Below are 12,320 nucleotides of genomic sequence, written 5' to 3' on the forward strand. Positions count from 1 at the left end.
AACCTGAAGGACTCATTCAAGCTTTGAATCATGAATCCAGAAATGTTTTGGATCGAGAACAGATTCTGAATCCAATCGTGACCCAAAGAATCGAAATGGAGTCGTGAGACGCCCAAAGGTTCCCAGCCCGACTCACCGTCTTTCTTTTCCTGCTCCCTCTCTCCAGATCGATACGGTTTGATTCACCAAGCGAGAATCTCTGCGTCGGTAAACGCCATGAGGGTCCTGAACACGGGCACAGAGGTGGAGGCGGCTGTCGCTGACGCTTTGGTAAGTATGTGTGAGACGTTTGTCTTCAGAGGACGCCTGTCTCAGTTTAAATCAAGAGAGAAGGTCTCAGCTTGTCTGCAGAGAAGCTCGTCGCGCTCCTTTACGCTCAGATCGGTTGTTCGTCCTGAAGAAGTGAGCTGTGCTCGACCTCAGTTAAGACTCGCTCTGTTTGTGTTTGTAGATTTAAAGCATTAAACGTCATCATGCTAAATGCTTCAGTGAGATGTCCCTTTCTTTACTGAGCGTTCGACGGAGGATTTCCCAGAGATGAGCTCAGATGTCGAGTGTCTTGTTTTTGTCCTTTTTGACACCCAGCAGGACTGTGCTTGTTCTTTAAACCTGCCCTCTCTCTCCTCTTTCCCTCTTGGTTGTTTGTTACGTTTCAGCTTTTAGGAGACTCCAGGAATAAGGTAGTTTGTCATTTTACCTTTCTCTCTGTGTATCCATGCCATCACGCACTAATCAAGTTCAAAACAAACAGCTTGACTCGTTATGTTGGCTCCCCTCCACTCCCTCCTCTTTTTATTTATTCATATATTTTTATTACATTTCAAATTGTGTCCATTGCATCCCCTTCGTCGTCGTCGTCGTTGCACCCAGCAGCGCGCCTCTCTCCCTCATCGTGGTTTGCTGGTTTGAATGTCGTTATCTCGGCACATTGCTGCACATGTAAACTTCCCCTGCTGCTCTGCATCCGCCGTCGAGACTCTTGCTTCCTCGTGGCTCGGCCCTGATTGGCTTTGGATGTTCACTTAAAGCAAACAGATGCAAAGTGATGATCCGTCCGATGTGCCGCTGACCTCGGGCTCTGCATGTACAGAGGCTGTCGTCCTGGTCACAGCAGCTGTGGGTTCAAATCTGACCTTTGCCCTTTGCCGAGTGTCATCACGTCCTCTCTCAAAGTGAATGAGTTTTCCACCTGGGCTGTGCTTCATACACTCCTCAGTCTGAGTAACATGTGCACAGGCATGAAGTGCTGCATGCCAGCTAAAGCCCAGGCTGATGGTACAGTAAGTGTGAGAACAGGACAGACAAGAGGAGCAGTTGGTGCATGGCCTCTGAACTCCACTGAATCAGCATGTAGAGTTCGAGGTTCGATTCCATCTGTGTCTGTGTTAGTGAGTCATCCACTCAGGTCCAGTATAATATCACAGCTGACTAATAAGAGCAGCTGGACATGTGTGACTCTCATGTTCATGTTTTATGCTCGTGAAGTCTGGAGGCTTTAAAACAAGCGTTTCTGTCCTCACAAAGCATCGTCAACGTCATCCCTCCGTGGGGGAGTTTATAAGGATGACATGACGGCCCGTGTAAGATGAGATAATCACCTGACAAACACCTTCCAGCTCAGAGCGCTGCATGGCTACTGCACCAGCTTCTACCTGCCAAGAATCTTAATCATCTTTTATTTACCGAAGCACATTTCAATCATCACATGGAGTAGTGTTTAAAATGCTGTATGACCCAACCTTGTGGTTTTTTTTGTTCAACAGAGGAAGCCGCTGAGGCGGCGGTACGAGTCACCGGGGATGTACTCTGACGACGATGCCAACAGCGATGCGTCGAGCGCCTGCTCGGAGCGCTCGTATAGCTCGAGGAACGGAGGCATCCCTCACTACCTCCGGCAGACGGAGGACGTGGCGGAGATCCTGAACCACTGCGCCAGCTCCAACTGGTCGGAGAGGAAGGAGGGCCTGCTGGGCCTGCAGAACCTCCTCAAGAGCCAAAGAATACTGAGGTGGGATTGGTCGAACGGGCTCAGATGAATATGTTAAATATGATGGTACACTGCCAAAGCCCATTACTGTGTGTTCTGCAGCTCTCTACAACCAAATTACTATATTATTATAATTATTATTTATTTTTTTCTTCCATTTAAATTGTCATTTTTATTGCCTTTTCCCATCATGTCCAGGGGACTACAGATGAAGACTAGCCTTCTGGCTAATTCTGGCTCTTTTTTTAACCATGTGTTTTATGACATTTCACTGTCCCCCTTTAAATAAACTAATAAAAATAAAAATGACTAAACTGCTGGCCATAAGACCATTCACAGGGGGCAGACGGGGGGGCGACACACAGATCAAACTCCTTGGTGTGTCAGAGCCTAAAAACGATTTGCATGTTTGCAGTTTGCAGCCAAAGGAATATTTGGCATCAGCTCATTTTAAATCTTGGATCCTCTCTCTTCTGAAAACACTTCAGCCTTTGGAAGCTGTAGAGTCAACGTTTACTCTTAACGAGTCGTAACCTCTGAAGAGCTTTCAGCAAACGTTTTGTGAAACTTGTGAAACAAGATGGAGTTTGTGTTGGGAAACATGGTTCTGATTTTTATTCAAGCTAAAACCTCGTCCAAACGTAGGAGTGTAGTTTTTCAAATTGTGGCCTTTCGAACAGTCAAAGTGCATTATAGGTCACTGCTGACAGTGAGGAGGTTCCTGGTTCGACTCCCTGTCGGACAGGACCTTTCAGTACGGGGTCTGCATGTTCTCCCCGTGCATGCATGCATGCTTCCTCCGACAGTCCAGAGACATGCCTCACTGTCTCTATAGGTAAGGCCTGTACCTGACTGCTGGTCAGTCCTGGAGGCATCCTGGCTGAAAGTCAAACTGGACACGCTGTATAAACCACGGCTGGATGGAGGAATGTGACGTACTTTGCGAACGCTGCGTTGCTTCACTTCACTTTGTTTCCCGTCTTCTGTTTCCTGCAGCCGAGTGGAGCTGAAGAGACTTTGTGAAATCTTCACGAGGATGTTTGCAGATCCACACAGCAAGGTGAGGAAGGTGAAGCGTGGTGTGCACAAATATAAACGACGGATCCGTTACTCCAAACTAACTGAGTGTCTTTTGTTGCATGGTCTGCTTTGCTGTGGATTAACAACAGCGAGTAAGTGTTCTCATTCATTCACAAAGTGTATCATGATGCAGTGACGGAGTGCTGGGTGTTAAAAGGTGTTCACACGTTCTCAGGTGTTCAGCATGTTTCTGGAGACTCTGGTGGACTTTGTCACGGTGCACAGGGAGGACCTGCAGGACTGGCTCTTTGTCCTGCTCACTCAGCTGCTGAAGAAGATGGGGGCAGACCTGCTGGGCTCGGTCCAGGCCAAAGTCCAGAAGGCCCTGGATATCACCAGGTCTGAATGAAAAGACTTGTGTAACTGTGAAGGTCAAAGTGAAGGGTCAGGGTTATTTTTTGACCACATGAGGCACAGTATTAAAACACAAGGACACACTCAACTTTAAGCCTGTGAAGTAATACTCCTGTTTAATATCAAGGTAACGTTTATGTCTTCATGGTTTCAGGGAGTCCTTCCCGTTTGACCAACAGTTCAACATTCTGATGAGGTTCATCGTGGATCAGACCCAGACGCCGAATCTCAAGGTGAGTGGAAGCAGAGGCTGGATGTCTTTTTGTAAACAGGTGATTGTGATTATTGAATGTAAGTGATGCATGCGGCCTTCTTCAGGTGAAGGTAGCCATCCTGAAGTACATCGAGTCCCTGGCTCGGCAGATGGACCCGACGGACTTTGTCAACTCCAGCGAGACGCGTCTGGCCGTGTCACGAATCATCACCTGGACCACAGAGCCCAAAAGCTCAGACGTCAGGAAGGTAGGTCATGGGAGGCTCTTCTAATGTGACCAAACCTTAAAACATCAGCTGGTGTCTTAACTTCTCCGTTTGAATCTTCACAGTTTAAGAAAAAGAAGGAAAAACAAATCTTTATTTTAGACTGGAGGCAGCGCTCTTAAAAACCAGCAGACTTTGAGGGGTCAGGAAAGTTATCAAGCTGAACACACGAGATGCTGGTCGACTGCTGAACGTGTGTGTTTGTGTGTGTATGTGTGTGTGTGTGTGTGTGTGTGTGTGTGTGTGTGTGAGAGCTCTGGGGTTGAGTGTGGCCTCTCTGACGTGTTGATAGCAGAGCTGTAACCTGCAGTAACTCCCATGCCCTGCCTCTGTCCCGTCATGTATCCCAGACTCTTCATAGCTGGGTGAGCGAGGAGCTAGCTGGCAGGTCCAGCTCTGCTGCCTCCCTGTCTGCTGAAGGCAACCAGGAAGACAGGTGTAAGCAGGTATAGAGCCCGCCCCCCCGACAGCTAAATGCTACACAACAAGCACGCACCGCCCCGACTGCCTGGAGCCTAACCAACACCTGCAAGACAGTGACACCTCGAGCGTGCCATCTTTCACTCATCTCTGTATCTCTGGACTGTGATGCTGTGATAACCTCCAGTCCGTCCCTGCCTTGCACTCACTGACCACAAACACCCAGCTTGTTTCTGCTTCCAGGACAGATTTGGGTTTTAGCCTCTAAATGAGCCCACATGCTTGATGCTACAGTGTGTATGGATGGATTTTTAAGCCCTGTTTACTACCCAACATTGACAGGAATGCTGAGTCATGTCTGTGTGTCTAACACATTGTGTTTGTCTAACGCACTTTAACAGCCTGTCATCCACCTGCATGGTAACTGTTACAGAGAGTGTGGAAGTGAAGCAGTTCAGGGAGAAAGACAGAAGAAGTGAAATCAGCCGTTTAAGTCAAGTGTGGATTAAACAAAGCAGCAACAAACAACTCGCTGGTAAAGAGACGTTTATATCGTTTCTGGTTTTATCATAGCCGACGACTCCGACTTTGATCTGTACTCACTTGCATGTAGAAACATTTAAAGCGACAGTGTTCCTTCATTCTTTGATACTTCATGTGTTTTTTTGTTTCACTGAATGCAGCTTTAAAGACTCACCTCTGTTTCTTTCTACAGGCTGATGCATCCGTTCAGCGGTAAAGACAAATGCTGGTTTCCATGGTTTCAGAATAGATTTGACCTGTTTGTGACCTTTCAAAGAGGCAAAACTGTAAAACGGTTCATCGTTCAGTCTCGGCCTTAAAGGAAGAATGTGCAACGTTTGACATAACTCCAGTGTGTCCTGTGTGAATGTGTGTGTGTGTGTGTGAGTCCTGACTGTCTCCAGTGAGGGAGAAGCTGGAGTCCTGCTGGCTGTGTTGTTGTCAGAGCTGTGTTTACATGGACGGGACGGCCGGTTCCTCCCCTTGAGTATAAAAGCTGTTTGAGTGAAGAAGAAGAAGAACATACTCACTGATTATTTGAGTTTTTTAGATCACGCTCATTCGGTGTAAATTTACATGAAGCTACGAGCTAACTAAAGAGCGCTAACGTTAGCATGCTAACACAACAATGCAGCACACGGGTGACTGCAGCTCGAGCAGAGGAGTATTTTGTTTACCGCTTACACTTGACTCCTTCGTGTGAACACGAGGGAGACAGGTTGGAGGCGTGTCTTCAGTGTGGAGGAGGCGTGGCCTATGAGCCTGTGTTTTGCACTCATCGACTGGATCAAAAAGTCGCACATTCTTCCTTCTTAAAAGCTATTAATAAAAACAAATCTTTACAAATATTAGCACAGCTCCTCTGACTCAGAGTTGTCGTATTGAACACGGTCAAGTCACTTCTGGAACCGAGGGAAGCGTTCTATTGGCTGCGGTGTTCTCCATCCTTACGTGTCGTTCTCCACCATCTGCAGGCGGCTCAGGTGGTTCTGATCTCTCTGTTCGAGCTCAACACCCCGGAGTTCACCATGCTGCTGGGCGCTCTGCCCAAAACCTTCCAGGACGGAGCCACCAAACTGCTGCACAACCACCTGAAGAACTCCAGCAACACCACCAGCAGCAGCGGCGGCGGTGGCGGCAGCGTGGTGAGTCGAAGGCACACGGAGGCGTGGAACTATCAGACCCTGCTGCGTTTCAAATCGCTCATGGTGTCTCTTTATTCTTTTAGGGATCTCCGAGCAACACCATCGGCCGGACGCCGTCACGTCACGCCCCCAGCAGAACCAGCCCTCTCACCTCTCCCACAAACTGCTCGCACGGAGGACTGTCTCCCAGGTAGTCAATCACTCACCTCTAATCAAACGTCCCGCCATTAATCAAGTCAGACTAACACTAAAGCTCACAGGGAGGAGCGTGACGCTGAACGAGCTGCTCTCTCTCTCTCTCTGTCTCTCTCTTTGTCTCTCTCTGTCTCTCTCTCTCTCTCTCTCTCTCTCTCTCTCTCTCTCTCTCTCTCTCTCTCTCTCTGTCTCTCTCTCTCTCTCTGTCTCTCTCTCTGTCTCTCTCTCTCTCTCTGTCTCTCTCTGTCTCTCTCTCTCTCTGTCTCTCTCTCTCTCTGTCTCTCTCTCTGTCTCTCTCTCTCTGTCTGTCTCTCTCTCTGTCTCTCTCTCTCTCTCTGTCTCTCTCTCTCTCTCTGTCTCTGTCTCTCTCTCCCTCTCTCTCTCTGTCTCTCTCTATCTCTCTGTCTCTGTCACTCTCTCTCTCTCTCTCTCTCTCTCTCTGTCTCTGTCTCTCTGAGCAGCTCCTGCATGCTTTATAACCAGCAGGTAGAAACCCACAAATGCAGCGTTTCTATTTTGTTCTTGTAAGAAACTTAAAGTGAACTTCTTTGTTTGTGTTGAAGACGGCTCGTCAGGCGACTTTGTGGGATTCTGTCTCTTTCTTTTTATTAACACTTTCCCTTCACCTAATGGCTCAGACTCCTTTCTTTTTCTCTTTTCTCCTTCTGCACATTTCTTTGTTTATTCACCTCCTCCCTCCCTCCCTCCCTCCCTTCCTTCCTTCCTTCCTTCCTCCCTTCCTTCCTTTGTCTCGTCTTGTGCTCTTCACGTCTTCTTGACCCCCCCCCCCCCCCTCACTGCTGTCTGTCCATCCTCTCCTCCTCTCCGGCTGCGCTGTGGCAACAGTCGGTTATGGGGTTGGGGTGTCGACGGACTTTCAAAGCACCCTCCTGCCCCTCCTCCTCCTCCTCCGCCCCACTCCACCCCTGCTGCCCCCTCCTTAAGGGTCCTGCGCAGAGCGTACTCACCAAGGTAATGAGTTAGGCTCGGACACAGAGAGGACAAGACCTCCGAACCCCCGTCCTTTTCTTGATCAAAATCACTGAGAATAAAAAAAAAAAAAAAAACAGTTGGGAGAATCTTTCAGTTTGCTTGTTCACCAGTTTCTCACGGCGTGCACGTCTCCTGTGTGTGATGCTGCCGTGGTTAAGAGAGCAATGCATGTGTGTGTGTGTGTGTGTGTGTGTGATGCTAAGGCACTTTGCATGGTGACCAAAAAACAAGCCTTTACAGAATGACTGCTTCAGATAGACTTATTGTGTCATTCCTGTGTCTGTGTGTGCGTGTGTGTGTGTGTGTGTGTAGTATGATGGAGTACGACACTGAGAACATGAACTCTGAAGAGATCTACAGCTCCTTACGTGGCGTCACAGAGGCCATCCAGAGCTTCAGCTACCGGAGCCAGGAGGACCTGAACGAGCCAATCAGACAGGAGGGCAAGAGGGACGACGCAGTGAGTGACTTTTTAAAGTCCACAGTAAATCACATCAAGTCTCTGACGTAGAAGTGAACATCGAAGAGTGTGTGGGTGGAAAACAGATTTTAACAATGTGATAACATTTCCTTTCCGTCCTGCAGGCGGGGCGAGAAGGCGTGGCGTCCTCTCCCGGCTCAGACGCCCGCCTGGGCTTGGACGTCGTCGAAGGGGGTCGCACCGCCTTAGACAACAAGACGTCCCTGCTCAACACGCCGTCGCCGCGCTCCTTCTGCGGCCCGCGCGGTCGGGAGTTCGCACCTTACGGCTACGGCGAAACCATCTGCACGTATGACAAGAGCGCCCTGAAGGAGGCGGTGTTCGACGACGACGTGGAGCAGTTCAGAGACTGTGAGTTCACCAGTACATGAAGGTCATGAGAGGTCAAGTTGTGTGTGTGTGGCTTGTTGTTGTTGTTGTTGTTGTCATCACATCCTTTCTGCTCTGCACCCTTTCTGTCTCCCCTCACCTCCACCTTCATCCCTCCCTCCAAACCCTCCGCCTCCTCTCCAGGCCGACGTCAGGAAAGCGGTGAAAACAAGATGACGCTCCCCAAGGTCTTTGCTCCCGTTAAAGGTGCCTCGCCTGCTGGACTAACTCTCACCCCGACCACCATCCCTCGCTCGCTCGCGCCTCTTAAAACCCATTCACCATTCTTTCAACGTTCTAACCACTAACACACATCTGTCCTGCCTCGAGCTCAGGCTGTGGAATACTGAGAGCAAGAAACATACCATGGTTGCCTTTATCTTAAGTGTGATTAGAGCAGACAGAAGGGGGGATAAATGCTCTTCATTCAGCTCATATAGATAGATAGATAGATAGATAGATAGATAGATAGATAGATAGATACTTTATTGATCCCGAAGGAAATTCAAGGTTGGTACAAGAGACCGGTTATGCAGCGATACATTCTCGCTCTTATTTGGCTTCATCTCAAACCTTGGGAAGGGTAAGGGGGAGGGTGTGTTACAGGTAGGATGCAGGGGAGGGGAGGCATAAAAAACACTACTTCCATTCTGTGCCTCTAGAGGGAGGCACAGGTTGAATGCAGGGAAAAAACATTGCCCTTGACAAGTCAAGTTCATAGTTTACAAAAATGCACTCTTTGACAGTCACATTAACATCGATGAGTGCTGAATGCTACAGATCCATGTCTGATGTCCAACAACGTGGACATCTTGAGGGAGCGTGGTGTCCATGTGTGCTTCAATATGGGAGCTCACATGTTTATGGAGACGGCTATTAGAACTCATGTTGACATAACTAACATACTGGCAGTGTTAACCCTTCAGATCGTTCTTTAAATAAATGACCTCCAGACGATGCTCAAAGCTGATTGGTGTTGGGGCCTTAGCGTGGCTTCAGTAGCTTTATGTGTGATGTGTAACGTGTTCCTTTCATTGTTCTCTCGGCGAGCAGTCGGCCAGGACCACTCCGACATGGTAGCAGACCTCCTCAAGGAGCTGTCCAATCACAACGAGCGCTCCGAGGAGCGTAAAGGCGCCCTGGTGGAGCTGCTGAAGATCACACGAGAAGACAGCACGGCCGTGTGGGACGAGCACTTTAAAACCATCCTCCTGCTGCTGCTGGAGACGCTGGGTGATAAAGATGTACGTGAGCCTCCTGAACGTCGCTAACGACCGTGCGTGTGTCAATGTGTGTGTGTGTGTGTGTGTGTGTGTGTGTGACGACCTCTGTTTTCCTTCAGCACACCATCCGAGCGCTGGCCCTGCGTGTGCTCAAAGAAATCCTGAGGAACCAGCCGGCCCGCTTCAAAAACTATGCCGAGCTGACCATCATGAAGACGCTGGAGGCTCACAAAGACTCTCACAAGGAGGTACGAAGCCGCCACATGACATCACATTAAAAGCATTATGAAGCTAACGGTGCTACGCGGACACATCGGGGATGTAGCTCTGTTTGAGTCTCCACCAACTACTGAGGAAACACAAGTGCTTCTTTAGTTAATACGGGCTCCACAGTGATCATTTTCATCATGCAGCTGGTTGATGAGGTGAGGTGAGCGTGCAATTTGCAGGATGCTCAATCAAAACGACGAGCTGTAAGGGAGCAGAAAGCTGCCCGGAGGTTCACGCTGGTTAAAATTCTCTGTGTGTAAATAAATGAAAATAATTTGACGGTGAGTTCTTTTCACTTTAATGCATTTACCTTGAGTGGGTCATGTGCTCCAGGACTTGCTTTGGATCCTGTCTGAGAGTCCACAGAGTTCTTTCAGAGAGTCCTTCAGCTAAACGAATGTTTTACATTCATTCTTTCAGCTTGAATTTATAACTGTGTGTCCTTCAGTAAGAGAATGCATTTTAGATAAAGTGTACTGTAGCATCACCAAGTGGAAACTTCAAGTGTTGAAAAATAAAGCCAATGCAGAGGTGCAAAGAAAACTGCAGTTCCTCAAGTGTCCACTAGAGGGCAGATGCAAAAAAAAAAAAAGAAATCCCATGAACACTTGCATTAAAATGCCCAATTTTGCTGCACAAAAAGTTTGTTTCCAGCCTGATGTAAGAAACGACTCTGCTCCCTCTGAACGTTTTCTGTCTTTATTGGTAAAAACAGTTTCTGAATTCTGAACACGTGGACGTGCTGCTTCGATCAATAACTTGCGTCCCATAAGGCAGTAAGATGATCTGTGAACGCCTGCTTTAGCGGACATCTTAAAGGCTGCGTGGCTTAGACTTCTTGATCTGAACCTTTTCTGTGCTCCAGGTGGTGCGTGCAGCCGAGGAGGCGGCTTCCACGCTGGCCAGCTCCAGCCATCCAGAGCAGTGCATCAAGGTCCTGTGTCCTATCGTGCAGACCGCCGACTACCCCATCAACCTGGCTGCTATCAAGATGCAAACCAAAGTCATTGAACGCATCGCCAAGGACTCCTTACTGCAGCTGCTGCCCGACATCATCCCGGGACTCCTGCAGGTCTGTGTCTGAATCCACAGGCTGCTAAACATGTAGACAGATTTATATTCTACAGATCGACTTCGAATCCAACAGTTTGATGAAACAGAAAACCATGAACGAGAGTGCCCTTTTGAAAAAGTAAAAATGTTTGTGTTAAAAACAAACCCAGGAGCAGGGACACCTGGAGCAGGACCCTCCTTCCTGGCTCCAAACTGCTTATTTGGACATTGCTCATATTTGGACACTGGTAATTATTTGCCTTATTTGTCCCTGGACACGGAGAACAACGTGACAAGAGAAAAAGTTAATGTTTAAATGTATTGATTAGAATCCTGGCTCTTTGCAGACCTCTGGAATAAATCGACTTGAATTTATTTTAATCTTCATTTTATGAAGATACAGAAACGAGCCAACAACTACATTTTATTTCTTTTCCTTTTTGCAGTAATTCAGCGTATGACAAGTAGCCAGTTTTTCTGCATTAGGGTTTGAAAAGCACAAACAGCGGCCTCTTAACATGTGAAGGCTGCAGATTTGTTTCCAGATTGGAATCAAGAGTAAGATGAGCACACATCATGATTTGAGCGGGATCGTTCGTTTTCAAGCTCAGCGTCCAGAGTCCTCCAAAAATATCCATAAAACACGTCTACGTGTCCCAGACGAACCCAAACAACGCAGCGTGCTCGCTGCACTGATTAGTCTGTATACTCTTTATGTCAGTCACTGTCGATGTCAAGGCTGCTGCTGAAAAACATCACTAAGGCCCTACGAGTCAAAGTTCAATACTTCTTGAAAAGAAAAAAAATCAATTCTCTTCTGTCGTGTTTTGCAGCAGCCTGTACGTCCGAGGCAAAGTTCCTTTGGGACTAAATAAAGTCATCTTGTATCTCTTGAATACTGACTCAACTGTGCATCAATCAAGCTCAGGGTTGCAGCTGTTGCTAAGCTAGCCTAGCTTTTCGTGCTAACAGAACGTGATGCGTAGCAACAGCTAGGCTAGCTGTAACGCAGAAAAAGAAAACTTTGCGTTTTCCCCGAAAAGCGCTGCCATGAAGGCGGCGTATGAACGCGAGCAAAAAGGATGGAAGCAGCTTTGTAACGATGTTCTTCTGAGACAAACGGCTCAGGAGGAAACATGTAGGTGAGAGGTGAGCGCCATTAACAATCCAGGAAGAGCTAACAGGCCGTCCAATCAAACACGGCGTGAGTCTGTCAGACATGAGTTGAAACAGAAACAGTGTCTGCATAAGTCTGCTGTTAATCTCTAATAACAGATGTTACATGATTGGATTATATAAGATGAGATCAATCACTTCTGACGCTTCAGCTTCAAACGGCTTATTTGGACAATGTGCATATTTGGACACGAGGAATTATTTGCCTTATTTGTCCCTGGAAATGTTTGTGTGTACTCTGCCCTCTCTGCGACTCCTCCCACGTTCCCGCTGACCCCCTCTCATGTGTGTGTGTGTGTGTGTGTGTGTGTGTGTGTGTGTGTGTGTGCCTGATGCTGCCTGCTCTCTCCGCAGGGCTATGACAACACAGAGAGCAGCGTTCGCAAGGCCAGCGTGTTCTGTCTGGTGGCTATCTACTCGGTGATTGGCGAGGACCTCAAACCCCACCTGGCACAGCTCACGGGCAGCAAGGTAGCGAGTCTTTCCATGAACACACAGCGAGCTTCTCAACAGACGCACGGCCTTATCATCTTCCCATGTTGTTATTTTCACACAGGTTTCGACTGGTTGTC

General features: G+C 48.1%; 1 protein-coding gene across 1 annotated transcript in view; it reads left to right on the forward strand.

The window, feature by feature from the left end:
- The window catches only part of clasp1a (cytoplasmic linker associated protein 1a), a gene marked incomplete at its 3' end in the record, with an annotated part of 57,474 nt that overhangs the window by 44,514 nt on the left and 640 nt on the right, over positions 1–12,320 (forward strand). The window contains 18 exon segments of the mRNA XM_079357994.1: positions 167–270; positions 657–680; positions 1,764–2,008; positions 2,984–3,056; positions 3,243–3,406; positions 3,576–3,654; positions 3,740–3,883; positions 4,252–4,347; positions 5,818–5,988; positions 6,072–6,178; positions 7,030–7,155; positions 7,489–7,636; positions 7,762–8,008; positions 8,171–8,233; positions 9,080–9,270; positions 9,369–9,497; positions 10,385–10,591; positions 12,103–12,314. Coding sequence (XP_079214120.1) covers positions 167–270; positions 657–680; positions 1,764–2,008; positions 2,984–3,056; positions 3,243–3,406; positions 3,576–3,654; positions 3,740–3,883; positions 4,252–4,347; positions 5,818–5,988; positions 6,072–6,178; positions 7,030–7,155; positions 7,489–7,636; positions 7,762–8,008; positions 8,171–8,233; positions 9,080–9,270; positions 9,369–9,497; positions 10,385–10,591; positions 12,103–12,314 — 2,530 coding nt within the window.

The sequence above is a fragment of the Symphodus melops genome (assembly GCF_947650265.1).
Source record: "Symphodus melops genome assembly, chromosome: 12".
Taxonomy (NCBI): Eukaryota; Metazoa; Chordata; class Actinopteri; order Labriformes; family Labridae; genus Symphodus; species Symphodus melops.